This window comes from Mus musculus, chromosome 7 (genome assembly GCF_000001635.26).
Source record: "Mus musculus strain C57BL/6J chromosome 7, GRCm38.p6 C57BL/6J".
NCBI lineage: Eukaryota > Metazoa > Chordata > Mammalia > Rodentia > Muridae > Mus > Mus musculus.
The window spans coordinates 76,380,502-76,406,644 of record NC_000073.6 but is presented as its reverse complement, the minus strand read 5'-3'; the positions used below and the strand labels follow the sequence as shown (position 1 = coordinate 76,406,644).

At 42.3% G+C, this 26,143-nt stretch overlaps 1 protein-coding gene across 2 annotated transcripts in view; it reads right to left on the bottom strand.

The window, feature by feature from the left end:
* Agbl1 (ATP/GTP binding protein-like 1) overlaps nucleotides 1-26,143 on the bottom strand; it is an 895,108-nt gene that overhangs the window by 718,054 nt on the left and 150,911 nt on the right. For both annotated transcript variants that reach the window (XM_017322251.1, NM_001199224.1), the window contains exon 6: nucleotides 21,129-21,166. In XM_017322251.1, the coding sequence (XP_017177740.1) occupies nucleotides 21,129-21,166 (38 nt within the window). The remainder of the gene's footprint in view (nucleotides 1-21,128; nucleotides 21,167-26,143) is intronic.

The window sequence follows — 26,143 nt, the reverse complement described above, 5'->3', positions numbered from 1 at the left end:
TTTGGAGCTTTAGCGCCTCTGCAAAGTCCCACAAAGTAAGGCAAAATTGAAGGTTGGAGGGACTCTGACAAATCTTCATGCCTCAACCTGGCACGTAAGTCATGTTCATGAGGCACATGCCAAATATTTCACCTTGTGAGGAGGTAGACATGTGGGAGTTTTTCCCCATGATGGGTCCTTTTAGCGGCCAGGTGTGGCTGAGAAAGAAGCAATGAGTGCTGGACTGGAGCCTGTCAGACCCAGGAAGCCAGCTTTCAAATTGCCTTCTAAATGCCCATAGATCATCGCTACCATCAGCCTCAGTTTTGGAGAGAAGTGTCCCTTTTCTTTGCAACAGGCAGTGCTTACTTCAGAGACTCATAACCTGTTATAGTGCTGGAAATAAGTGACTGTTACTATGACATAGTAGCTCAATGCTTCCATAAATGGAAGAAAATAAGCTGACATACACATCACCTCCTCCAAGGCTCAGAGAACACTTCTTCTCAAGGGCCAGGAAGCTCACAAACTTACAATATTGACAAGATACCCATCTCCAAAGTTAGGTAAACAGCCAATAGTTGTGGACCAAAGACTGTTTAGTAGAGCACCTGCTTGCAACCTGGGCAGGGAGTGTCAGCTATGCTGGTCTGTGAGTCATGACCCATGCAGGGATCCACTGTTTGAGTGATGTAGCCGCCTGAGTTTCTTTTGTTCTTTTAAGTAACCCATTATTCAAGCTCCTGTAAGTCACATTCCAAAATTAATTGGTTCCCCAAGATAGACTTTCTATATCATCAATTCTTTGGTGTGTCATTCCGTATCTGAGAGGAACAGGCATTTGTTTGTAACTCCCTGAGAAGTTACACAACAGCTTATTTTTAGATTTTGTTAAATAGAGGTTATATAAGAAAAATCTCCTACTTTTTAATAAATTCACTATTGGAAAATGTGTCTGTAAGTTTTTCTCAGAGAGAAAAAAAGAAAATAATGTTGGGTTGGGAATAGAGAAAGATGGGGGAAGGGCAGAAAGAAAAGGAGGGAAGGCAAGAATGACTGAAGGAAGAAGGAAAGGAGGGGACATCTTCATCATGTTTCTATTCTCTATGACTCTATAAGGTTTGCTAAAGAAAAAGATCAAGTAAGACACTATGATTCAAAGGTTGTTATGTGTAAGAGACATGCTGTGTGCTTTCCCCACAGTCGAGAAGCCAGTTAAGGGACGACCACTGGGTCACATGTCTATATGGTTACCCTGTCAACATTTGCTTCCTCTGATCTAGTGAAACCTTCCCCTCTCCAGGCGTGACTCCAACATGATGTATTTATTCCTCAACTCATGGACCCTAAAGCAGTACTTCATTCTACAGCCAGCCAGATCAAAAGCACTGCATCCAAACCATACAAGCAAGTCCTCTTCATACCATACTCCATTGAAGGAGTGAGTCAACAACCTCTGTGAGCAAGCCCTTAAATGGACCACAACCTTTAGTGAAGGTTGGTCCCCTCATGTGCTCTCTTTCCATTATACACAAAACTCCCAGACATATCCAGATTCCTTCCCAGGATCAATGGTTCATCCCTCTTTTCTCTGGGTCTGAAACCAATAATCGCATCTGTAACAATTTATGTTAGGTTCTGTTCTATCATCTTGTTAGGCACAGCAAACCAAACCTCACCCTGGTCAGCACTGTTCTCATGGATGGCTGTCTGAGCTTATGGCTCCTCTAGAGAGAAGGACTGTGAAACCAAACTACAAAGAAATTATGGCAGAAGGCAGGGCTCAGAACAAGAAGGGAACTACTCACAAAAAAGACTATTAAACACAAATGTAGGCTGTGGAAAGAGAGCAAAATACACTGCTTATGTTCAGGCCAAGGCAGACAGTTCACCATGAAGGGTTACTTTGTGAGGTTTCCTTGTGGCTGATAGAAATTTAAGAGTTCTGCCTTCCCCTCTGCTACACCATGATGTCTCTGTCCCAGTTTTCTAGGTTATATCCACTGAGACTATTGTATGGATCTGTTTATCAAGATATCTTGCAAGTTGTCTCTGTAGAAACACAAGACCAAGGATAACTCCAAGGTACCTCTGCCAACAGTTAGTCTATGCTATTCTTCAAATTAACTTCCCTGCACTAAGGGGTGAGTGAATGTGTGTGGAGATGTCAACCCAACTAGAGGGCTGTGGTCTTCGAGCTCCTACAAATGAGGCATACTGTGGAGCTCTAGATGGCTGACTCTGTGACTCTGCCACAGATGTTCAAACCTAGCCCTTCTCTTGAGGCTCCATGGCTCCTTTATAGGACCTACTTCTGCTGGTTTATGAGACAATATGTGCTTCTAGCCAAATGTGTGTGAGGGAACTCTCTTGAACTATAGTCAGAAGAGAGGAATTATAGCTTCAAGTATTATTTTTCCACAAGACCATGTAAGTGCACACAAGTGTTAAAAAAAAACAGCAGGAAAATTTAATGTTGTATTCCACTGAGGTTATCCTCATAATATTAACAGACCTTTTATTTTGCTTGTTTATAACATTTTAAATTGCAGGGCTTCACTCAACACCCCTGAGAATTTTGACCCATGTGTGGAGTTGATTTTATTTTGGCTTTTCCTTTTACAATATTCTGTGCAGCCATGACCCTGAATTGAGAGTGATGAGACTTATGCCCAGTGATAGGTTTGTAAAAGGCTTAAAGCTCTTCAGAAGCTTCCTTTAACGGATTAGTCCTCTGTAACAAAAGTATGCCTTGCCTTGACTGGTCTTGGCTACAGTCCTTAGCTGCCTGAATGGGGTTCCAGTCTATCTATATCCAGTTTTTAAAAGAAAACTGGGGACTAACCAGGAGTCATTAAAGGACAATATTTCTTGATGAAAAGTGTTAGAATGGCAAATATGGGACACTGGGGGAGGGTGGATAACATTGCTTTTTATCTATTCTAAGGCAATGCGACCAATAATACATTATCCAAATGACCTTCATTCATTATTCTCTTTGGGTGAAAAGAAGTGAGTAACGGAGGAAAAAAATCTTTAATTGTCTGAGAGAAAAATCCCTTATCAAATAGCAATGATTTTATTCATGGTTTTCCTGTTAATCCCCAACAAGCTGCCATGTTTACTAACACCCGAAGAAACTAAGCCCCCTTCTTTACTGACCCAACATCGGTCAATCTTTCTCTGAGAATGGTTTGGGAAGTTTTGTAAAAGTCAATATGCATCTACCAGCCGACAAGTGGAGATTCATCAAACTTTGGAAGAGCAAAAGTGGAGAAGAGCCAAAGAATGAAATGAGGGTCGCTGGGATCAGTGGCTCAGAGGAGTTCCTGGGAGATCTGAGAGAAAAACACCACTTCTCAGCATAGAAAAATACTCAGAAGAAAATGTGAGTTTTCAGATACAGCTCTAGGTGAGCTCAGAGTCTGGGGGACTCTAAGTTTTCCAACCCTCTTTTAAGAAGACCAGCTCTTCTGTAGTCTGACTATATAAATGGCTTCTTCCTAAAATTGTTTTTAGAAAAATCAGTTCCTATTGTATGAAGGTGTGTGTGTGTGTGTGTGTGTGTGTGTGTGTGTGTGTGTGTGTACATTTTCACTTCCTAGAAAGATGAGGCAAGGTACACAGACTGGGATATGGAAGTAGCGAGAGAAGTCCTGATGCCTGTGTCTCCCTGCTTCCTACATATCCCTTGTTAGGTTGGCCACTCCAACTACAGCTAAAGATCTTTGGCCCATTTTCCATTGTGGAATCCTTGAACAGCAAAGAATTGATTCATTTCTGTTCTCTCTCACTCCTGCTCAGCTTTCTCTGCTGTACTCCTCTCCCTGGGTAATGTCCTCTTGGAGCTTTACTTGTAGCTAATTCTCAATCTGAAATGTGGTATACAGGAGTTCTTATTTTCACTCAAAGTGTTCTTAATTGGAGTTAATTTTTTTACTTTTGTGGAGACACCGACTGGTGTAGTTTTTACACTCAGGTAAGAAGAAAAATAAATAAAGCAGAAAGAATTATGCTACGAAATCAGTGGTACTTAGCTAAGTTAGCTCCCAAGAGGGGTTATTGGTGGTCCTGATTGCCTGTTCAGATTCTTCTTACTACTCCAAGTATTTTACAATACATTTAAATAATTAAGAGTGTAAAGGAAGAATAATCCTGTGTTTGGAGCTACAGCCTGTAGACTTTTGGTGTATGCCATGTTGTCAATGTTTAATCACAGGGCAAGCAGGCCTGCAGGTTACCATAGCAACCACCTCACCTTTTGTCTTACCCCATCTCCTTTAAAAGTGAATTATCTACCTAGCCCCTGAAGGCATTGGTGAGCAGAACCATCCTTACAAAGATATTTGTCTTCTAAACAGAAAAGCCTAGAGACCTATAAGCCTCAAAGGACTGACTTTCTCCTGGAGAATCTGGAGCCTCATGGCAGCCGCTTGTGAGAGATGTTTCGGGTCCCAGATTAGTACATCTACAGGCATCCCACTACTCTGTCCTCTTACTTGGCAAAGGAAAAGGAAGTTGTCTGTCATTGCTGTTCTTTATTCCCTTATCTTAGGATTGTCTCATTTCTTTAGAGGTAGAGTAAGGAAATGTAGGACTCTGCAGCAGAGGAGCATGTGAGACCCTAGCAGCTGCATCCTGGAATAAGGCACACATATACGCCCCTAAATTCATCATTGCTGTCCATAGGTATGTCCTTATGTCCCTGCTTTTATTTCACACCCAGGATCATAGGATCAGGGGTGAAGAGGACACAACATCTGTTCCAACACCACTGGGAGTAACTGGGACCAGCAGGATCCAGGGACACAGGAACCCTGTCAGCCCTGATCTCTGTGAAGACCCTTTTGCATGCTGACAGCTGTCTATCTGGAGGCCTGAACAAGGTTGGGCTCCACCACAGTCCAGCTGTGCACAAGTGAGCATGTTATTTCACATCTCCACTGTTTAGTCTTTTTAATCTTAAAGACAAGACAAACAATTGCTTCTTTGCTCTTAGTTTGAGAGTGTTAATTGAGATAATATCAGAAAGTAAGCCATCTAATGCCAGAGACACACTGACTGCTCAATGCCTGCTGCCTGAGAAGATCACCATCGTCAACACAATCGGCACTGTTTCTGATTCTATCAACCTCTCTGTTCTTATGCACAACAGAGAGTCAAATGTTCCACCACTATGTGTTCCTTTTGAAAGCCCCATTCAAGAACAGAAGCACCAGGGTCACATAGCTTTTGAGGGTGAGCGTTCGCTCTACCATTTACCATTCACCATGTGAATCAAAATAAATCCATAGATGTGAGTCCTTATATAAGACCAAGAACAAATTACCGTTTCCAAAACTACATTGACACGGTATTAAAATTCCTATTCCAGAAAGAAGTAGGGCTAGAGAAAGTACCCAAGGAGCTGAAGGGGTCTGCAACCCTATAGGTGGAACAACAATATGAACTAACCAGTACCCCCAGAGCTCATGTCTCTAGCTGTATAGGTAGCAGAAGATGGCCTAGTCGGCCATCATTGGGAGGAGAGGCCCTTGGTGTTACAAAGATTATATGCCCCAGTACAGGGGGAATGCCAGGGCCAGGAAGCGGGAGTGGGTGGTTTGGGGAGCAGGGCAGGGGGAGGGGATAGGGGACTTTCGGGATTGCATTTGAAATGTAAATGAAGAAAATATCTAATAAAAATTTGTTTTGGGGAAAAGAAAGAAAGAGAGAGAGAGAGAGAGAGAGAGAGGAAGGAAGGAAGGAAGGAAGGAAGGAAGGAAGGAAGGAAGGAAGGAAGGAAGGAAGGAAGGAAGGAAGAAAGGAAGAAAGGAAGAATCTTGGAAGAAAGGAAGAAAGGAAGGAAGGAAGCAGGAGTAGTACCAAAGCAAGACCAATGACCATTACAGGGAATCCGTGGCAGAGCAAGTCAGCTCACCATAATAGAGAGCAAGCAGGGGGATTCAAAATGAGGCAGGGCATGATAGCCACCAAAGGCATGATCCCATTAGCTACTTCATCAAGCTAGGCTTCCATCCTAAAATTTCCCAAACACTCCAACACAGTGCTACCAGCTGGGCACATGGGATCCAACAATTAATTTCATGAGGATATTCCACAGTCAAACTGCAAACCACTCTCGGATGTAATAAAATATACGTGTATATAAGAATAAATAAATGCAAGGATTTGAGCCCTTCTGACACATCTAGGGAGAGAAACCATGTTCAGCTACATTGCATGCCCTAATGTGCTATCTTGGGAAATTCTTGCCTTTAAAGATCAAAGAGTCTATGCTTTGTTCAGAAACTTCCTAAAAGTCCATCTTCTGGACATGTGTGAGCTTTTCCTTCTCAAGAAAGAAAATGGAGAGCACACAATCACATCACTTATCAAGACCCAAAAAAATTTCCCCTGTATCGTCTGAGATCTTCTTGCAAGCTTTTTCCTCGCTGTCTACCAACCAGGAGCCATTATATCACAAGGTTTGCTCATTCCTAATCAAGACCTCATACTAAAGCATGCACTTTGACCCACAGCACTCAAGCCCTGCAATATCTCACCTGGAATTGTCCATTCTGAAACATTAGGAGGCCCAAGCTAAGGCTGTCCCTACCTATAATATGTACTGTGTACACCTTTGCAATAGATTGTTTATGGTGATCTTCTCAGCGAGCCAATTTAGAAAATATCTCTGGACAAAATAGCCTTTCCCGGGGCTTCCAAATCACATTATAAAACAGTGAGCTGCCTGCTTTCCCATTGCACGGCCGGGTACAAGGGGAACTATTTATTAGTTGAATGTTTCCTATGAGCTCAGCGTCAGCTAATCATTCCGCACGGATCATCTCGGTTGTCTTAGGGAGGTGCTGTAGAAAAAGCATTACATTTCTAACTTTACAAATGAAGGTGCAGAGTCGGAGATTTGTTGAAAGGCTTATTTAAGTCCACCGAGCTTATAAATGGCATCTCTAGCGTTCTAATAGAATCTCCCATCTGACCAAAGAGCCAACATATTAAGTTGTTCCCAAACCCTTGATGCCCCCGTTAGCATCCAGTTTTGTATTCAGCACAACATTTAACCCTCACCAGTACAAGTAGCTTCTTGCGAAATGTTTCTGGAAGGCTAGAGATAAAGCAGAAGGGCCCCAGTGGAAATGGGTTTCTCTCCACATCTTCCCTTTGCCCTGATTCTTCCCAGACCCCTAACACTTCCTAGTGAGAAGCAAATTCAGGAAGGGTTATGAGCACAAATAGGTAACCAATAATTATTCAGGTCTCTCAAGACAATGTCTGTGGATCTTTCCTGTACCCAGACGCTAATGGAGGCCAGTCCTGAAGTCAGGTTCTGACTGTGATGTGAGTGTGTTGATTTGGAGGAGAGGTGTACACTTGTCCTCCCTCGTTTACTCATTTCTTTTAGTAATGTAAATACAGCTCAGTAAACTTAACTATAAGGTGAGTGTTAGTTTCAAGTAAATCATGATTTCCCATCACCTGCCTTTATAAAATTAAAGACACTTTCACTTAGTTCCAGGGATAGTGGCTCAGATGGAGAGGAGGCCACCCATAGTTTTTCCAAATGAGTTTGAATCTAGATGTTTCTCTTTTAAGCTGGAAGCTACACTTAGAAACTAACTTCCCATGACATAGTTCCAAACCAGAGGGGCCTTCACTCTCTCAGTTAAGCCTTGGCATCTGTATCTTCCTCTCCCTGAACAAGAAGAGGTTCTGCCATTTCTCCTGTGCTCCACGCTCACCGCCTAGTGCAGGAAGATTGGTAGCTATGACACACTGCACAACAGAAAGCCCAATAGAACAGAGATCCTCTGATTCAAAATTCTGCATATTCTGCATCACATATTTAAGCAAACCAATAGTCTCATACCGTAATTTACTTTTTTCTTCTTTCTGTAGGGCTCAGGGTTTTTGTTTTTTTTTTTTTTTTTTTTTTTGCCTAAGACAGGCCGAACTGTACCAGTGAATTGTGATTTAATCATTTCATCTATCTATCTATCTATCTATCTATCTATCTATCTATCTATCTATCTCTATGAGGCAGAGTCTCACTAATTTCTGGGCTATGATAATTTACATTCTTCCAGTAGCTTCCTGAGTAGTTGTAATGGCAGGCCCACCAGGCCTAGCTTATGCTTTTATTAACTCTAAACCATATTTTCCAAGTTTCTTTCAAAAGGTAAAATGTTACCAGTGGGAGTGCATCTATGGCTGTTGGTGGCATATAGTTCTTTCTTGGTAGTATGTGAATATCAATGCACCTCTCTATCAATGCAAGAAATACAATCATATTGTCATATAATGCTTTAAAAAAAGTATCTAAAATCAGTTAATTCTCAGCAATGGACAGCAACCTGGATAGTTCATTCTGCATACACAAATAAACAGACACCTTTTCCCTCAAAACCAAATCTTGCTGCTGCTTTAAGCAATGAATTACCAACTAAAGTCCTGCCCACACACCTAGGGTGCTGTACTAATCCACTAGACAAGCATCTGTTTGTCAGTGATATGCCAATATACACCAGGGACACAGCGACCAACAAGCTGAAGTCCCAGGCCTCATGGAGCATAATTGTATGTGAAGTCAATGGAGGAATACAGGTGCTGACACACACAGTGCATCAGGTAGTGGCAACTGGAACAGAAAAGTAATTCTGGTGACTTTTGCAGATAGGACACCAGGGCTGAGACCCATGTGGTAGGAAGGAGTTACAAGGCAGGACCTGGAACTAGGAGATTCCTGAAATCCAGAGAGTGAAGCAAATGGAAACTGCCAAAACTTGGTGAGTGAAAATAAGAAAAAGTGGAAGAGCAAAGAGGGAAGGTAAGGGGAGAAGTATAGGGAATACCAGAAAAAGTAGGGAAGGGTCTTTCTTCCCTGCACCCTTTTTCTGTCTGTCTGTCTCTGTCTCTGTCTCTGTCTCCCTATCTCTGTCTCTCTGTGTATCTGTGTATCTGTCTCTGTGTGTATGTCTTTGTGTCTCTGTCTCTCTATTTCTCTCTATGTGTAGGTATGTATGTATGTGTGTGTCTGTGTCTCTGTCTCTGTCTCTCTATATGTCTCTATCTCTCTGTGTCTCTCTATGTATGTATGTATGTATGTATGTATGTATGTATGTATGTATCTGTATCTGTGTCTGTGTCTCTCTTTGTCTCTGTGTGTCTGTTTCTTTCTGAATCTATCTCTCTCTCTCTCTCTGTGTGTGTGTGTGTGTGTGTGTGTGTGTGTGTGTGTATGTGCATGTGTGTGTTCCTGTCTATCTCTTTCTGTGTCTGTCTCTATGTGTTTGTGTCTCTCCATGTCTCTGAATCTCTCTCTCTCACACACACACACACAGAGAGAGAGAGAGAAAGAGAGAGAGAGAGAGAGAGAGAGAGAGAGAGAGAGAGATCCTCCATTGCAGGGAGGCATGCAGACATGAAGGATGTAAGGGTGTCCTTACCCTCCTTCATCATTATTTGTCTATGCCATCTCTGAAAACAAAACAAAACAAAACAAAAAAGTCCAAGGAATGAGCAGCTTTGCCTTGAACTGTCAGGGACACTCCCATGCTACAGAGTTTTGCATTCTCTCAGGGGGTGAGAAAAATACTCCCAAAGCCCCAAGAATAACTGTTACCCTTGCTGAGACCCCACCCCTCATTTCACTTGTCTGTTTCCACTGTAAGCACATCAGAGGATGACACCTGAGGAAGGCAGGATCTACACTTGGAAGAAAGAAGCTAGAGGCTTCCTCCACCTGCCCTCTTGGATAGCTGATACTTGAGGCACCTGTATGATGTAACATCTCCTGCTTCTGGCCACATTGCAGTTGAGCACTTTGCACTACAAGGGAGCAAATTGTGTGGTTTTACAGAAGAGTAATTCAGCTCATGTTTCATAGAGCCTCCAGACTCGGTAGATGAAGAGGATCCAAGAGCACACACATCCAGCCTGCTGCCTTCCACCTTGTCCTCCAATGGCACCTCACTATGAAATCTTAAGTCCTTGAACCTCCTGCATATTCCTTTGAACCCAGCTCCAACCACTATCAATATGTCCATTTGCTTTTCTATCACCTAGACTATAATAACCATGACCTCCTCCATGATGCCTATGTTGCTTTTCTCTCATTCTGCACAAGCATAACATGGAAGCTTTACAATAACACACACACACACACACACACACACACACACACACACACACACACACCAGACAGAGACAATAATGACTCCAGGAAATGTGGAAGGACTTAGGGTCTAGCAGAAGTCTGAAGTTAGGGACAAGAGCTAAGGAACAGGTTGAGTGGCATCTCTAACCTTCACTGTCATCCATTTATATACACATCTCTACCAAGATGTCATTCCAAATCATTTACTTTTGAAAACAGATTTGAAGCCTTCTCGAATGAAATGAATGGGTATATCTTATTCCCAGCACATCTAATGTGTATTACACAGCTATGAGGAGCTCAGCCAACCTCTCTGAGTCTCCAGAGAGCAAGATTTTCTCAACCTCTATGGACAACGGTAACTGGATATTACTTATTGTAGGAGGCCATCTGAGCACTGTAGGATGTTAACAGCAAACTGGTCTGGATCCCCTCGCTTCCAGGAGTAACCCTCCCATACATGTGGCAGTCACATTGTCCTTAGCCTCAATAAATGTTCCTGAGGGGACAAAATCAATCACATTGAAAACCACTGCTGCTGTGGAATTGTTAAATATTTACCTGTCTTACAGAAGTATTTGGGGCATTAAATGAGATAATATATGAAAGTTGCTCTGTAACCTGCCACTTCTAGGATCTCTGGGAACCAACTGATGTGCATCTTGACATAAATAAATAATTGTACAGCCAATCCTGGATGGGATGAGGAAGCAGTCTGTGCCTCTGGAGCTAGGGAGTGTTTATCTTTTTGTCTATCCCTTTAAATCTTTGTGATAGTTTATCTTTGTCAACCCACAGGCTGCCATCAATTATGCCAGTATGATACAAGTTCTAAAACCTAAAGGGTTTACAACTACACAACCCTGGATGTTAACCCCTGAATGCCCAAACTGAAAACAAAGTAAGTGCACTGAGAGGGGACCGGATTTGCATGCATTTGTTTATCCATTCCTTTGCTTATTCAAATAACTTGCTCTGAGTGCCTGCTGTATAAAATACATTAGAGTTAATGGCTTAAGAAATAAGAATTAATGGAATACAGTCCTCAGGGCTGAGGCTCACTCAGTCTAAAGCAGGGGTCAGCACACTGCCCACAGACTATTTTTATAAAGTTTTATGGGAACATAGCCATAGCTATTCCTTTATGTGTTGCCTATAGCTGCTTCTGCCCTCTCAGGGCAGAGGGAAATAGCTATAATAGAAAGAGTGTGGTCCACAAACTCTCAACTATTTTCTGTTAGCCATTTCACAAAAGAGGCTTCTTGGTGGGAGAGAGGGGAGTTAGGCACTAAAAACAACCATGAGTCAATTTAACTCAATGGACAGATCTTGGGTGACAAATTTAAACAACCTCAATTTAAATTTGAACAAGCCCTATCCCTATACAGCATCAGCTCCTTCAGCCTCTGATGGCAGTAATAATAAACTAGCAGTGACTTTTACCAAAGTTTATTAAGATCCATTGCTCCGCTCCCGCTCCTGGCTCATCACCAGCTTCCATGTTGCTCATTATTTTTAGAGGGTATAGACCAGCCTGCCTCGATAACTATGTCTCTGTAGTTGACCCCAGGGTACCATGAGAGCAGACATTATGATCACTATGTAAACAGTGATATCCACCATATCATGCCCTTATGATGACTGATGCAATTATATCACATGTATACCATCTTCATCATGACTTGGAGACTTTTACACTTTTACAGTCTTTTCGAAGGGACACTTTGACCCAAACTTGCAGGCAAATGTTAGAATAGAGGGGAAGCCCTGGAGATAGAGGTGGTAAAAGATAGTATGCTACCTGTGCATAAGAACTGACCCGACTTAACAGCGGCATGCCAACAATAATGTTTTAGCCAAGTTTTGTGTCAAGCGGGAACATCTTATCAGCGCCATTCACAGCTCTGTTCAGACCCAGGATGGTCACCTCCGAAGAGTTTGACCATCACAGGAAAGGGTTCACTAGCCTACCTTCCTGTCACTGGATAACAACCCCACTGTCCTCAACAACTTAGGTTCAATTCAACTGCTTAATTAGGCCCATTAATTCTAAGAGACTGCAAAATGACTGGACTGGGTCTTGATGGATACAAGACTCTGGCTTTCTCTGGGTCAAATATCACTAGACTATCATTACTATTATTATATTACCATTTATTATTATTATTATTTTACTACTTAGAGAAGTGTGACACACTTTTCCAGCCTCCCACAGAAAGCATCATGTCACTCCATCTTGAAGCTGTAATCGCAAACAACAGGTCAAGCTCCCACACACCCCACGATGATATTCATTCAGAAGTTTCCAAGGCTGATTTCTTCCAGACCCTCAGGAACGTCCCTGGAAACTTCTCAGTGTCTAACAAGAGTTGGAAAGCAAAAGAAAAAAATGAGCTGTTCTTAACTGGGGTCTCAACCTGAGCCCCATTGTGCCTACCAAATATGTGTCATTCACACTTAGGCTTTGGTGATGAAAACGTTAGATTCTGTTGCAAAGAAGCATCAAGCCCCGCCTACAACCCTCCACTTACTGCAAGCCAACCTAAGGCCATGTTTAAGATCGCATAGTCAATCTATGGCTCAGTCCAGGGTTCCTGACTCCTGCTGAAGGTTACCAGAAATATGAAAATCTGACGCTTTGGAAGCAGTCACAACTGAGGTAAAGTTTAGCTTTCCTTGTGCTTTTTGTGGGACTTCAGCAAGTCTTTGTTTTGTGCTAACTACCTCTTCTTGGCATGTAGGACAGGTATAGTACTATGACTATTATGTAAGTGAGGACAAAGAGTTCAATGTAACGTGAGCAAAGTGTCCAGCACGCTATTCATCACCATAGTCACGCTGTGGATGCTGCGGTGGTTGCTCTGGTACAGTCACGCTCTTTCCAACCTCCCCCACTCCCCAGCTCACAGGCAGCTTGCAGTAGCAGTTAATTAAAGATGTCATCAGATTGGGAGAAGGGCCTCTTGCAGAGGGTGCAGAACTAGAAGACTCTTGTCCTCCCAAACCAATTTAGGACCTTTACAAGTTGTCACAAGGGTCTGGGAGACTAGCGACCCTAACAACCAGCGTTGCTGCTGTCAAGCAGAGACAGCTTGCAAAATGCTACTGGGATGTCCCCGCCCTCTGTCAATCCTGCTCAGTCATGCTAACACCACTTGGAAGGCAACAAATTCCATCCGCTGTTCTAACCCCAGGCTCCACTCACCCTGCCTCCTCCCACCTCCCTTAAATAATGGCTGCGCAAATGCCTCTGAGACCATCTTCAGATAATTTCCTTCAAGACATGCAAGCTGCTAACGCTGGGAAGCACAGATAGTGTGCGCTAGCAAATATGGCCAAAATTAGATTAAAATAACCTCCTGATAAACAAATTACTCACCGAAAATAAATATTGGACTAGCAATGGTCGAGATAACTAGAAGAACAGCACCACCACATGGCATGAAGAGGAACTACAGGAACAACTGTCTGCAACTCAGCCCACACTTCCTTGCAGCATCAGGCTGAGGAGGGCAAAGGAGACAACCGGCACAGTTGCAACCTTTTAACTTAAACTTTTTAAAATCACTTATGCACTTATGCAAAGCACGTAAGTATTTGGCAGGCAAGACCGGACTCGAAGCCAAGAAAGTAAAGAGGAATATGCCAAATTGAATGTGGCATGACGTAATAGGAGCCTGTAATCCTTCCAGTTCCTGCTCCTCGCTCCCGGATCTCATGCCCCCATTCATCAGCCTTGCCTGATGCTCACCCTCGAAGCAGCAAACACAGGCTCCTCACACACATGCTGGTGTTTTAGCATCTCTCACCGGGGCCCATTCAAACGTTATGTGGAGTGGACCGTGTGATGTTTCTGACTTAAGTAACACATGGTCTTCCAAGATAATTCTCCTGATACTTAAGCAATATTTACTTAGCTTCCTTTCAACATTTCGTTGTTCCTTCTTTGGGTTAAGTAAACCTAGCCTCTTTAATCTCTTCCTGGTGAAGCATGGGGCTTAGCTCACTGGGAGGAAGAGACTGTCAGGTAAACCCTAAAGCCTGCTGCCTGAATAAATTATTTAAGCCTTCCAGACTTCAGTTACCCCACTTACTGAGACGGGGATTGCGAAATATCCTTTTCGGGCTAAACATACACAGTGTCTGACATGCTAAGAACTCAATAAATGGATATACGTGTCATTTTAAACCAGCATGGTGATGGATGTGGCTTGCCATGCTGCCTTCAAATGAAGCCAACTGCAGCAGTGTGACAAATACAAAAAAAAAAAATCAATATTATTTGAAGGAGATGTTTGACTCATCAGTGAAATACATAATGTATGCTTCCCCAGAAGTCATAGTAGAAAAAAAAAAAGAGAGAGAGAGACAATCGGGTTTGTGAACATACCACAATAACTAAGGCATGGTGGAAAAAGATTCTAGGAAACTGGACTCCTTCCTTATCCAACATCAAATAATTAGGAGAGCCTCTAATGTGGCCTGAGATGAGGTAAGAGCTGCAGTAAGAAGCCCAACCCCTGTGTGGGTGCTCAAAGAATAAAACAGGCACACACATTTATGTGCACATTGCACCATGGCTGGTTCCATTCTGTTTAATGCAGTGATTCACAACCTGTGGGTTGTGCACCCCTTTGCAGGTAGAGGGTTGCATATCAGATATCCTGTTTTTCAGGTATTTACATTATTCATAAGAGTAGTAAAATTACAGTTATGAAGCAGCAATGATATAGTTTTATGGTTGGCGGTCACCACAACATGAGGCACTGTGTTCAAGGGTCACAGCATCAGGAAGGTTGAGCACCACTTTACACTGTAAAGAATTAGCCAGGAACCTTACATTGAACAGTGGCGACAGAGGCTGGTGCTCAGACAAGTGTGCTGAGGGTAAGAAGAGCTGCAGGAGCTGACTATCAGACCTCTTCTACCTACTCCTCCATTTTCTTCTCTGGGAATGAGAGAGACAAGTACGGTCAGTAGTGTCCAAGATGCTCTGGGGCCATATGTTCCTGACAATAACCCTTAACTACCTTTTGGGGCAGCCACGAGAACTAAATTAACAAGGATGCGCTCTCTACTCAGCAAATGAATGGCACATGTTTGACAAAGCATGAGGGCCCATGCCTCCTGTTTCAACAGTCAAGAGGCTGGGGTCCGAGGATCAGGGGTTCAAGTCCAGTTTAGACATAGTAAGTAGTAATCCAGCCTACTCTACAGGGGTAAGGCTAAGTTTAAAAATAAAGAAAATAGAAAAGACTTAGCCATATTTCACAGTGTGCTACAATCCACAACATCATATTGTACATGATAAATATAAACATGACCATAAATTATCAAAAATAAATAATAATAATTTGGTTGGGAAGATGTCAGTGGTTGGTAAATTGCTTACACAAGCCCAATTCAAACCCCAGAAGCCACACAAAAGCATCAGGAATGACCATGAACACACTTGTAATCCCAGTATGGGGGAGGGGGAGACGAGCAGATCCCTGGGCCTCACTGGCCAGCTCTCTAGCCTGCCTTGCAAGCTGCAGGCTGAGTAAGTGACTCTTTCAAAAACCAAGATGGATAACAGCTGAGGAACAACTCCTGAAGTTGATCTCTAGCCTCCATACAAATTTTACTCACACATGTGCACATATATGTGTACACACACACACTGGGAGAGAGAATGAAGAAATACAAGGAAAACTCAAGGTCTTTCAGCCATGAGAGTCTGACCTCCTTTAGTTCATTAGGAAACTGAGGTAGGAAGCATAATGTCTCAGAAACCTAGAGCACCGGACTTGTCAAGCCAGGCCATTTCTCCTGGAGTGGAGGTCAGAGGCTCTGTGAGAGAAACATGCACATGAGCCCCAAGAAGGCTGTACTAATCGGCTGGTACTTATGCATGGCCATCAGAGCAAAGGGGCTACAATACCAACCATCTTCAACACACACATCCATCCTGAGGATGGATGCCAGCACTCCTTAGCAGTTTCGATGAATCTTGAAATTGGCCCATCTTTGGCATATCAAAGCAGGGGGTGATCATCTGGCCACCATGTGCTCCAGCATCTACACTGCCAACCACTAGACAAGTGCAGATGTTTTCTCCAAGCACAAAGCTATTTATCCATGCCAGGTTGCTCTGTGTGTACTGGGTTTGTCCTTCCTTCCTATTCTCTGCAGCAACACTGCTGCAGGCTGTTCCCTGGGAATCAGACAGACAGAACATTAACTAGGAAGGGCTGTGAGAAGTCTTGCCTTCCTGCCAAACTTTCCATTAGCCCTCTTGTCTATCCTGCTCCCTTCTCTGTGTTTCTTTCTCTGCTGACTTCTCTTGGCCCCCCTCCCTTTCTGTAACTTCCTGAGTCCCCCCAAATGCTAATCCTCAAGTAGAAAAGAAGTATGAAGTAGACTTCTCTTCCCTCAGTAAGATTTAGGGCCTGAAGCAAAAGGTGTTTCCTTGTTACAAGATTATGACCTTTAAATTTGGGCAGCAAGGTTAATGCCAGGCCATTATTGGAAGATTCATCCCTGGGGCCAGCACAAATCAACTATAATCCCATTGCTGTACCTCATTCGAAGGCTGCTCCCATGATCACAGTTTTTCATAAGTGTGTTTATGAGTAATGCTTATGAAAAGGAGGTTAAGAAAGAAAGGGAAAGAGGGAAAGACTGCAGGCACAATGAGAACAGGAGAGGGGTGTGGAAGTGAGAGAGCAGGGCAGAGAGAAAAGTGAGAGGAAGAAAAGCCTAGTGGAGAGAGGGAGGGAAGGAGAAGAAGGGAGAGAAACAGAGACAGAGAGAGAGAGACAGAGGAGGAGGGAGAGAGGGAGGGGCAAGGGAGACAGAAAGAGAGAGAGGAAGAGAGAGAGCATTGTTTTGGTTTGTTAGAAAAAACAAGACAAGCAGTTGAAGTAGTGTGATTTCTTAATCAAAGCAGTATTAAATTTCGATAATAAGAATCTAAGTGCTTTTGGATAGAATACAACTCGAAAAGGCAAGCTCGCTACACAGAACACTTAGTGGAGAGTGTTAGTGGAGAGCATGCATGTGTGAGCAGAGAAATGAACTGATTTGAGGAATGCTCTGGAATTTAGCGCAGGCCATCCTAATCTAAAAGACAGAGACAGATGGACTCTCGGATGCACAATGGCTTTTCTCTTTGTAGCATCAAATGGCTGAGACAATTGGACATGAGGCCTCAGATTTCTGTGTAAAATTTGCCTGATCAGAAATTGAGATCTGAGATGCCTTTGCCTCCTTTCTCTTCCTAGCATCCTCATCTCCTGTGCTAGCTACATTACTTCCAGCCTGTTTGAAAAGAGACCAAGAACCAAAGAAAATAATAAACTCTCCATAATGTGACCCAAAGTTCTTTCCTTTCCCTGTGCTACTGCTGTGGGCAGGCCCCACTCCCCCAAGAACTGGGTCCTGGCTTTTCTGCCCCTAGTGGGGAATTAACTCCAGTCAGACACAAATAAATAGGATCTTAGTAACCTCAGATTCCCAAGCCTGTCTTCATATTGATGGTCAAAGGCACACTGACTGACTAGCCCCAACCGGTAAATATTTAGTTCTAGTTTTATTTAGACAGGGCAATGTCCTCCCTTTGTGATACATTTACTGAGATCTGCTAGAATGGCCAATTTTTTATACTTGCTGACAAGTAAACATGAAGCCAGAATAGCCACCACCTAAAAGAAGTATGCCTTTTATAGATAAAAGTCTACATAAACGTTCCAGGAGAGCTGTGCCACATGCAGTTTTGAATTTTAGACACAATCTAACATCCTGTATTTAAGTTCAACTGATAGATTCAACACTTTCAAGTCAAGTCAAAAGGTACTCAGTGTTAAAAAAGTTTAACTACACATGACATTTAAGCATTATCAAATGACTAGAAATTTCCAAAACACTCCAGACTAGGTGGATCAGTGTCATCTATGCCCAGATACTCCCTGCCATGTATCCTTTGATTCGGATGCAGGAACAACAGTGGTGACTGTCTTGTAGGCTGTGATTGCTCTTCAAGCCCATGGTCTAACTCTGCCATCTCAAGGAAGCCTTCTTTTGTGCTGAGCTCACAGATGATCTGAGAACCCTTCTACCGACACGTTAGAGTTGCCACTTGGAATAGAACCTCCCTGCCCCAGCAGGGTCCCCTCCACATAATTTGTGAATGTTTGTAATACTGGTCTCCCTCCTGTGTTCTTGCTGCTTACAAATGCATAGGAATGATGCTTGACGCTGGGAAATCATAGATCAATTATGAAACATGAAAATACCAAAAAAATTAAAAGGGTACCTTGGGAAGGAAATTTTGAAGCATTGGGTGGATTTTACCCCATGTGTGTATCCAAGTAGGTTTTGGCAGTTCTCAAAAGGAAGCAGCTTTGATTCCCATAGGGTGGGCTGGGTTGTTACATCTAAACACAATGCCAAATGCCATAGCAACCGAGGGTGTCACTAAATATTCCACAATGCATAGAACAGATCCCAACAAGAAAGAATTACCCAATTCAAAATGTCAATGGTGCCAAGGATGAGAGTCTCTGATATAAATGAAGGTTTTGTATTTAGTCGGAGAAAGAATATTAGAGAACCTCTGATCCAACTGTTTTGTGGTATAAATAACCAAAGGCCCAGGCAAAGACCCATATGGACAGCTCAGCAGAATCAGCAGATAACCCCATATATCTTCCTAATGGGGTGGTAAAGCCTGCTTTATATGTAGAAGACAGCAGGCTTTCAGTTCCCTAGCAGCCTATTAGTAAAGTAAATAGAGATTAGAACTACAAATGTTAAGACCATTGGTTCTAAGCATGGATTGTTAGATTTAGGTTGTAGGGAACAGTCTTGCTATTTCGTCTGGGTAAATATCACAAATCAATCATTTAATTGTAATCAACAAATATGTGCTTTCAGCCTTGTTGTGCTGATACAAGAAACATACGGATCAATAGAGATAACCCCTGTCCCTTAAAAGTTCCTGCTGAGAGATAAAGGCAAAAAAAAAAAAAAAACAAACAAACCCAAAAACAAAAACCTGTAATTAGTTGACTCTGAATCAACAGCTCCTCCCCAGAACCCACAAGTAACATCTTTCCATGTTAAGTAGTCCATAGACTCCTTCTCATCCTTTCCTAGTCTGATCCCGCTGCCTCCCACGTGACTCGTGTTTAAAAGCTGTGTGTGTGGACAGACTTCTAGACTGTATGAAGTTCTAACCAAGGAAATGAAATCAAGCTTCATTTTCCTCTCCAGTCTATAAAAGGAAATGTCATGTATTTTGGCTTTTTCTTCATGCTTCTGGTTGACAGAGATGTATGGGTGGTGGAGAAAGAGTGTTCTTATTTTTATTTATTTATTTACAAGTTTTATTAAAGTTCACCTATTACACACAGGCCCCAGGCTTCCTATAGAGAAACAAATATCACCATTGAAAAAGGTGGTTTCCAAGGTATCAAATTAAAACAGATGAAGCAGTAAGGAGGGGAGGAATAAAAGCATTAAGGCAAGACTTCACTCCCAAGTGCATCTTGCCGTCTATTATATTGCACACGTGAAATTGACTCCCAATGTAATTAGGCTAAGACCACGAGGCAAAAGAAAAAAAAATCCTCACAATAATTCAGAACCTCCAAGCTATTCTTTTGCAATCACTCACATAGTTGAGAAGAGAAATAACTTTTTAATAAAAATAAAAATAAAAACAACTTGGCAACCTCTACATTGTCCAAGTAATTCCCAACACCCTACCTGCCCAAGCATATAGAGAGTCATGAGCTAAGTTAGAAAACAAATGCAAGTATTATCATCTACCTATCCACTCATACATAAGCTTTTGTTCCACTGGACAGTCCCATGGGCTGGGATTTAGTCTAGTAATGCTGAAGGACTGTTTCTTCTGTCCAAAAGAATTGAAGAGTCCCCAGGTCTGCAATAGACAACTTACTTCTTTTGTAGGGACAGTTGAGTTGTCTGTCTTATCTATTTTTCTTACTGTGATAAAATACTCTGACAAAAGCAACCCAAGGGAGAAAAGGGTTTTCTTGGCTCATAATCCAAGGTATAGTTCATCATGGTGAGAAACTAAGGCATCAGGAGCTTGAAGTAGCAGGCCATATTACATACACAGAGAACAACAAATGACGGACCCTACCAGCAAATGTGGCACCCACTTTGGCCAGATCTCTCAACTCAATTAATCCAATCATAATAAGCCCTCACATGCATGCCAAGAGACCATCCTCCCAGGTGATTCTGGGATGGGCCCCATTTTGACCCTGGTTTGGGCCCTGATGACAAACTTGAGCCTGGCTTAAGTTTCTTCTGCCTCGTAGGTGAGCCTAAGCCTGGCTCGAGTTTTGAGACCTGTCTCAGTCACTTCTGTATCGAGGTGACTCAGCAAGGCCTGTTTAGCCCTGCCTCTGCCCTTCCATAGCTGATGTAGAGCTTTGCCATTGGCCCTGTCAATCATTCCATACCCTCTGCCACCCTTCCCCACCTCCTACATCATCTTACTCCACCAAAAATCCCCCTCCTTATGTTCCGAACTTATGTAAGTGAGAGCCTGATGCCGTAAAGTTGAATTCCTGCTTTGACAAGACTCACGTCTCAGTGTGTTTCTTTTGGGCGGTAGACACTCTCCACTCTGCTCAGCCTCAGAGACCCCTGCAGAACCAGAACCTCTTGCATGGACCTGCTGGCAAGGAACCAGCAATTCTGGAGTCTTTCCACTTGACAATCAACAATAACGATTGCAGATTATAAGTGGACATGTCCACATGGAGATATATCCACTCTCTTTTCTACAGTCACCAAATTCTCTTTTGCCAACAGACTTGAGACACAGCTATTTCTTCACAGGTCAGAATGGAGCCATGGAACAAAAGAGTACCTATCATAAAAATAAGAACGGGAAGAGATACACACACACACACACACACACACACACACACACACACACACACACCCGCCCCTTTTTTAAAGAGATGCTTACTGGATTTCAGCAATGCTGCCAAAACTTCAGTGGCTGCCCTGGAGAAAAAGAAAAAAAAAAGCGAAAGTCAATGTTCAATGGTCTTTTTTTGTTAGCCCGTGGATCCCATAGGTAGAGTGTTCATCGCTGCCACCTATCAGACTCATTATTAACCACACATAGAAGGCATTCTATTGATCTCCGCTGACCATTAAAGAGGCATAAATGTAGAAATCACATTAACTGAGGTGTCTATCTTCCAAATGGGTCTCGGAGGTCCCCTCTGCTGCTGAAAATACCCTCCCTTCCCCATCACTTCCCACCTTCCACAAACTTCTTTGCACAGCATTTTTTTTCCTTTTAGGTGCTGCCCTTACCAGCCAGTGTAAAGTTTCTCAATTTGTACCTGAAAACGTGGTGACTCTGAAGGACGATTGGGAGGGAGGGCCTGAGAAGGCATGGGAAACACAGCAGTTTTGTGCCAACTTCCTGAACCGCTCACGCCTATGACACACTAGAAAACACGCACACTGGGAGGAGAAGCTGTTTGCTTAGGATGGAGACCTTCCTCCAAGTACATTGCTTTCTCCCACAGGAGAATGTCACAACTTCCGCAGCACAATGAAGGAGAGGAGAATAAAAACCATCTCTTATTCCAGTTTTCAGTGACCCTTCAGTTTGTGCTTCATATCTGACAGAATGCAAAGCCCCGGTATTATCCTTTGAATATATCCTCCAGAGCTTATTTACTGGGGACTTTAATTCATATGTCCGTGGTATTTCAATGTGAGACTTTTGGGAGAAGTGATTGAAATGACATGAGACAATGAGAAGAGGGTACCAGGAAGTCACTTATGGTTTTAAGAGCCTTGCTCCTCAAGGTGTGACTCTTTACCTGCAACCTCACATTTGCTGATAACCAACGAGAAATGCAGAAGCTCTGGGCTACCCCTCAGCTCATGAGTTAGAACCCCGCTCTAACAAATCCTCACGTGCACACTGGGGAGTATCAATAATGGGTTTATTCGGTTGCATCAATGCCATCTCTACGGACTTGCCTGGTGGTCCCGTGGGGTCGGTGCCTTGCTGGACCATTCTCAACCCTTTTCTGTCTTCCAACTCACACACTTCCCTTCTCTTCTAATCCATTTGGCTGCCCTACTCTCTCCTCTAGATGCTGAGCAACTTCCCTAAGCTCTGATTCTTTTTTTTTTTTGTCCCATCACACCATGGGCCCTATGGACTGCAGTATCTGGATTTTCTCAGTCTCCATGGAGTTAGAAGAGTAGGATTTCAGAAGCCAAAATTCAATTAAAGGGAGAAAAGGATGGCTATGAGTGGCTAGTGGGGAGTCTCTCGGTGGAATCTGGCCCCACTGACTTGATACTTTCCAGTGCTAGTTTCTCTGGGATGAGTGAGTGTCTCTGCTGTCCATTCTGCAGTGTGAGTTTCGCCATCATAGGAATCCTGGAGGCTAGGAGGAGATGTGATTATATCTCAAACACGTTGTTTCTGTTTTATTTACTCTTACTTTTTTCACATTCATTTTTCTTCCTCCTGCTGCTGGCTCAGTCTCAATATCAGGCAACGTACTGAAAAGAGTACTCTGAGGTAAGGAAGTGGCTGATGAGAAAATCTGTATGACATTAGGACAAAGGGATTCCTGGTTTGGGGCACACGTCTCTTCACATGTGTGTGTAGCCTAGAAGAGACAATCTAATCCCTCTGGCCTATGTCCCCAGTCTTCAGATGTGAAGAGAACACATCACTTTTTGCCTTAAACATGTTACTAGGACCATATGTAATATGTCTATTCTCAAAAAGAACAAAGAGCGTTCTTCCATGTTGCAGTTCTCTCTAAGCCAATGTTTTCCTCTGTAGGGATTTTAATTTACTTCCCATTTCCAAGACAAATACATAGGACTAAGTAATTTAAAAAGAACACAGGTTTATTTAGCTCATTGTATTGAAGTCTAGTAAATCTTAAAGTATAGGCCAAACATGTACCTGTTATAAGGTTATGCCTTCTTGTTGCATAGCACAGCAAAGACTATTACATAGCAAGACAGCAAAGCCAAAGCAAGTTAGAGGAGAAGAATAGAAGTGTGAAAAACAGGAAAACATAAGGGATATTCAAAGTAGGCATCTAACTTAGTCTAGCTCACCAGCCAGGACTACAGAGACAAGTGATCTGGTATGACTGATGTACAGAACACTTTCACCATGAGACAAGACACAAGATAACAGGTTCAGAGAACAGAGGAGAGGTGAGGAAAAAAGATGAACTAAAGGAAACTTAGAGTATTGCTGCTCAGAATATGAGTCTTTGCCAGCACTCTGACATTCCTTGAGAGCTGAACAGAAATGTATACTGTGTAGCCTGTCCCCTGACCGATGAATTAAAATCCTGTGTTAGCAAATCCTCATGTGCACATTAAAATTTGTTAATAAATGGTCTGATGATGAATCGATGTGGGCTTGGTCATTCTTTGTCTGTTGATAGGAATATTAAAGATGACTTTGGGCCTTAATTCTCTAGATTATACCAAATAGCATGATGGTATAAGAAATAAATATGATCTAAATATGATCCTAATGGTACTATTTTATGACGTGGTCAAGGTAACAGCCAAATTGAAGCTGAGTCCAGAGGTACTAGGAAAGCATTGTCACTTTGAATAGCATAATTTGGGAATCAACATTTATGATGAAGAGCACACTTAGGGAATGATGATAGAGACCAAAGTAAAGACCAAAGTCTGATAAATCTAAAGAATTCAAATTCAAGTTTTACACAATGAGACATCATGTTCTTAATTCTTACATATGATGTCACTGATGGAAAACTGAGATAACCATTATTATTCAGAAAATGTAGTTACAGAATAGAAAAGAAAGAAGGAGGGGACCTGAAACATTTAGGCTTGGTAAACTTAAGCACAAGAAAGCCACTAACTGACTAAGAGGGGAAGGTAAATCTCTAGAGAAAATAATGGCTTTCATTTACGACATGCTGAATTCAAGAGAAATTATGTGAAAGCTGCCGGAAACTGGTCAGAATACTGCTGTAAACATCCACCTACAATGTTGGAGGGCACTCAAACATGGAAATATTTATTTACTAATTTCTACAATAACAACAATAGTTTGTAACCATGGGAACAGATAGTATCTTCAAGAAAATTCAACAAAAACAGAGCAAAGGATTTACACACACACACACACACACACACACACACACACACACACACACACACACATCATGATCACCAGAGGAAGGAGACCACTGGAGAAATGAGAGAATGTGCAGTCAAGAACGGGAGTGGGAACTTTACAGGGGACAGGGGAGCCTATTTGGCTTTGAAAATAAAAGTTGCTACAGTGCCTAGGTCTGGAGCTTTTTCAAAATTGAATATGTGACCATGTGGTAGGTTTTAAAAATCAATTTTATAGGTTTTTAACTTTATTAGATGTGTAATAAAATATATTGGAGTAGAATGTAATATATTTGTGATCCAAGAAACTTTTATCTGGATACTCGTGTGTGTGTGTGTGTGTGTGTGTGTGTGTGTGTGTTTATAAGGATTGTGTTAAATGCTTTGCCTTTAAAAAAAACCACTAGTAAAGATGTTGTTTGTGGTTTTATGTCAATGTAAGATTTAAACAAGAACAAATATCTAGAATAAACTAATGAGTAACAGAAAATACTCGCTATTCCAGTGGCTTTTGGCACTGCGTGAATGCTACCAAGTAGCTCTTTGTTTGGGGTCTCATCACTAGGCAAGTGTGTGGCAATGGTTTACTCTGAGCAAGGCTCGTCTAACCTGTTTCAATACAACATGAAAAACAACAGTACCCAGTACAACTGAGCCTACGGCTTTAGTCAGCCAATGCCTATGCCAAGGAAAAGCAACACTTAGGTTGGTGTGATAGCACACCTTGTTATTAACCTTGTAACAACAGCACTTAAAAGGGCTGAGCTAGGAGGATCATGAGTTCTAGGATGGACTAAGTTACACAGTCAGGCCCTACTTCAAAAGCAACAAAAGCCAAATATAAGGCATTGGAGCTCAAACAAGTAAGAAAGCTCAGTTACCTGAAGAAACCAAGCCCATAGCAAATGAAACAGAGCCCCACTTTGTAACTTTGGGAAACCACACTGCCTCCTCTGGATGTGGACATCTTGCAGCTACCATTCTGGTAGACCCTCTGATTCTATGAAGAGACAGGGAAAACAATTTTTCCTTAAGTTTATCTCATCCTTAAGTTCGTCACTCCTTACCACCATGTCATACACTTTGAGTGCTGAGTGTGCTGTCCTATGGAATGAAAAGTAGAACCAGAAAACAAAATCTTCTATCTAACTTCCACTGTGTTCCTATCAATGAGTGGGTCATTGGGAAATTTTTTGAAGATCAGGATCTGAGACACCAGGATGCTCCAACTCTCTTCAGCAAAGGCTAAGGCTAAGCTGTTGGTACTGTGTAAGTATCCTCTTGCCAGGCATTTACAAAAGAGCCACACAGTTGTAACAATGCAAGTTACTTCTTCAGGTTGAAATAAATTTTAAGAGCCATTAGAAGAGTCCTGTTAGTAATTGTTACCACTACTTAGGGAACCTCTGTAAGTGTCAACTGCTACATGTCCTATATTTGTCAATGTACGTCACTTTTGAATGACAGACAATGAAACTACTCAGTATAGGATAAACAGCCCACCAAAGCCCTGTATCCAGTTAGCAAGCAACACACTGAGGTACAAGCCTCCTTCTCCCTCATTCTAAAACTAGTTCTCAATTTTTCTTCTACTTTCAACATAATTCTAGGTGTTCAAAATATTGTTCAGTGTATCTTCTTTATCTTCCAGTTATGGGCTACAGTTTATAGTCAGACAACAGAAGCAAGATCCCGGGGTCAACACTAACTACAAAACTTAAGCAGAGTTTGCTGATCGACTCAGCTCTGTATGGAACAATCACACTATACCTTGAAACATAAGACTTAGATATCCAGTGGTAGTCGTCATGGAGACAAAGA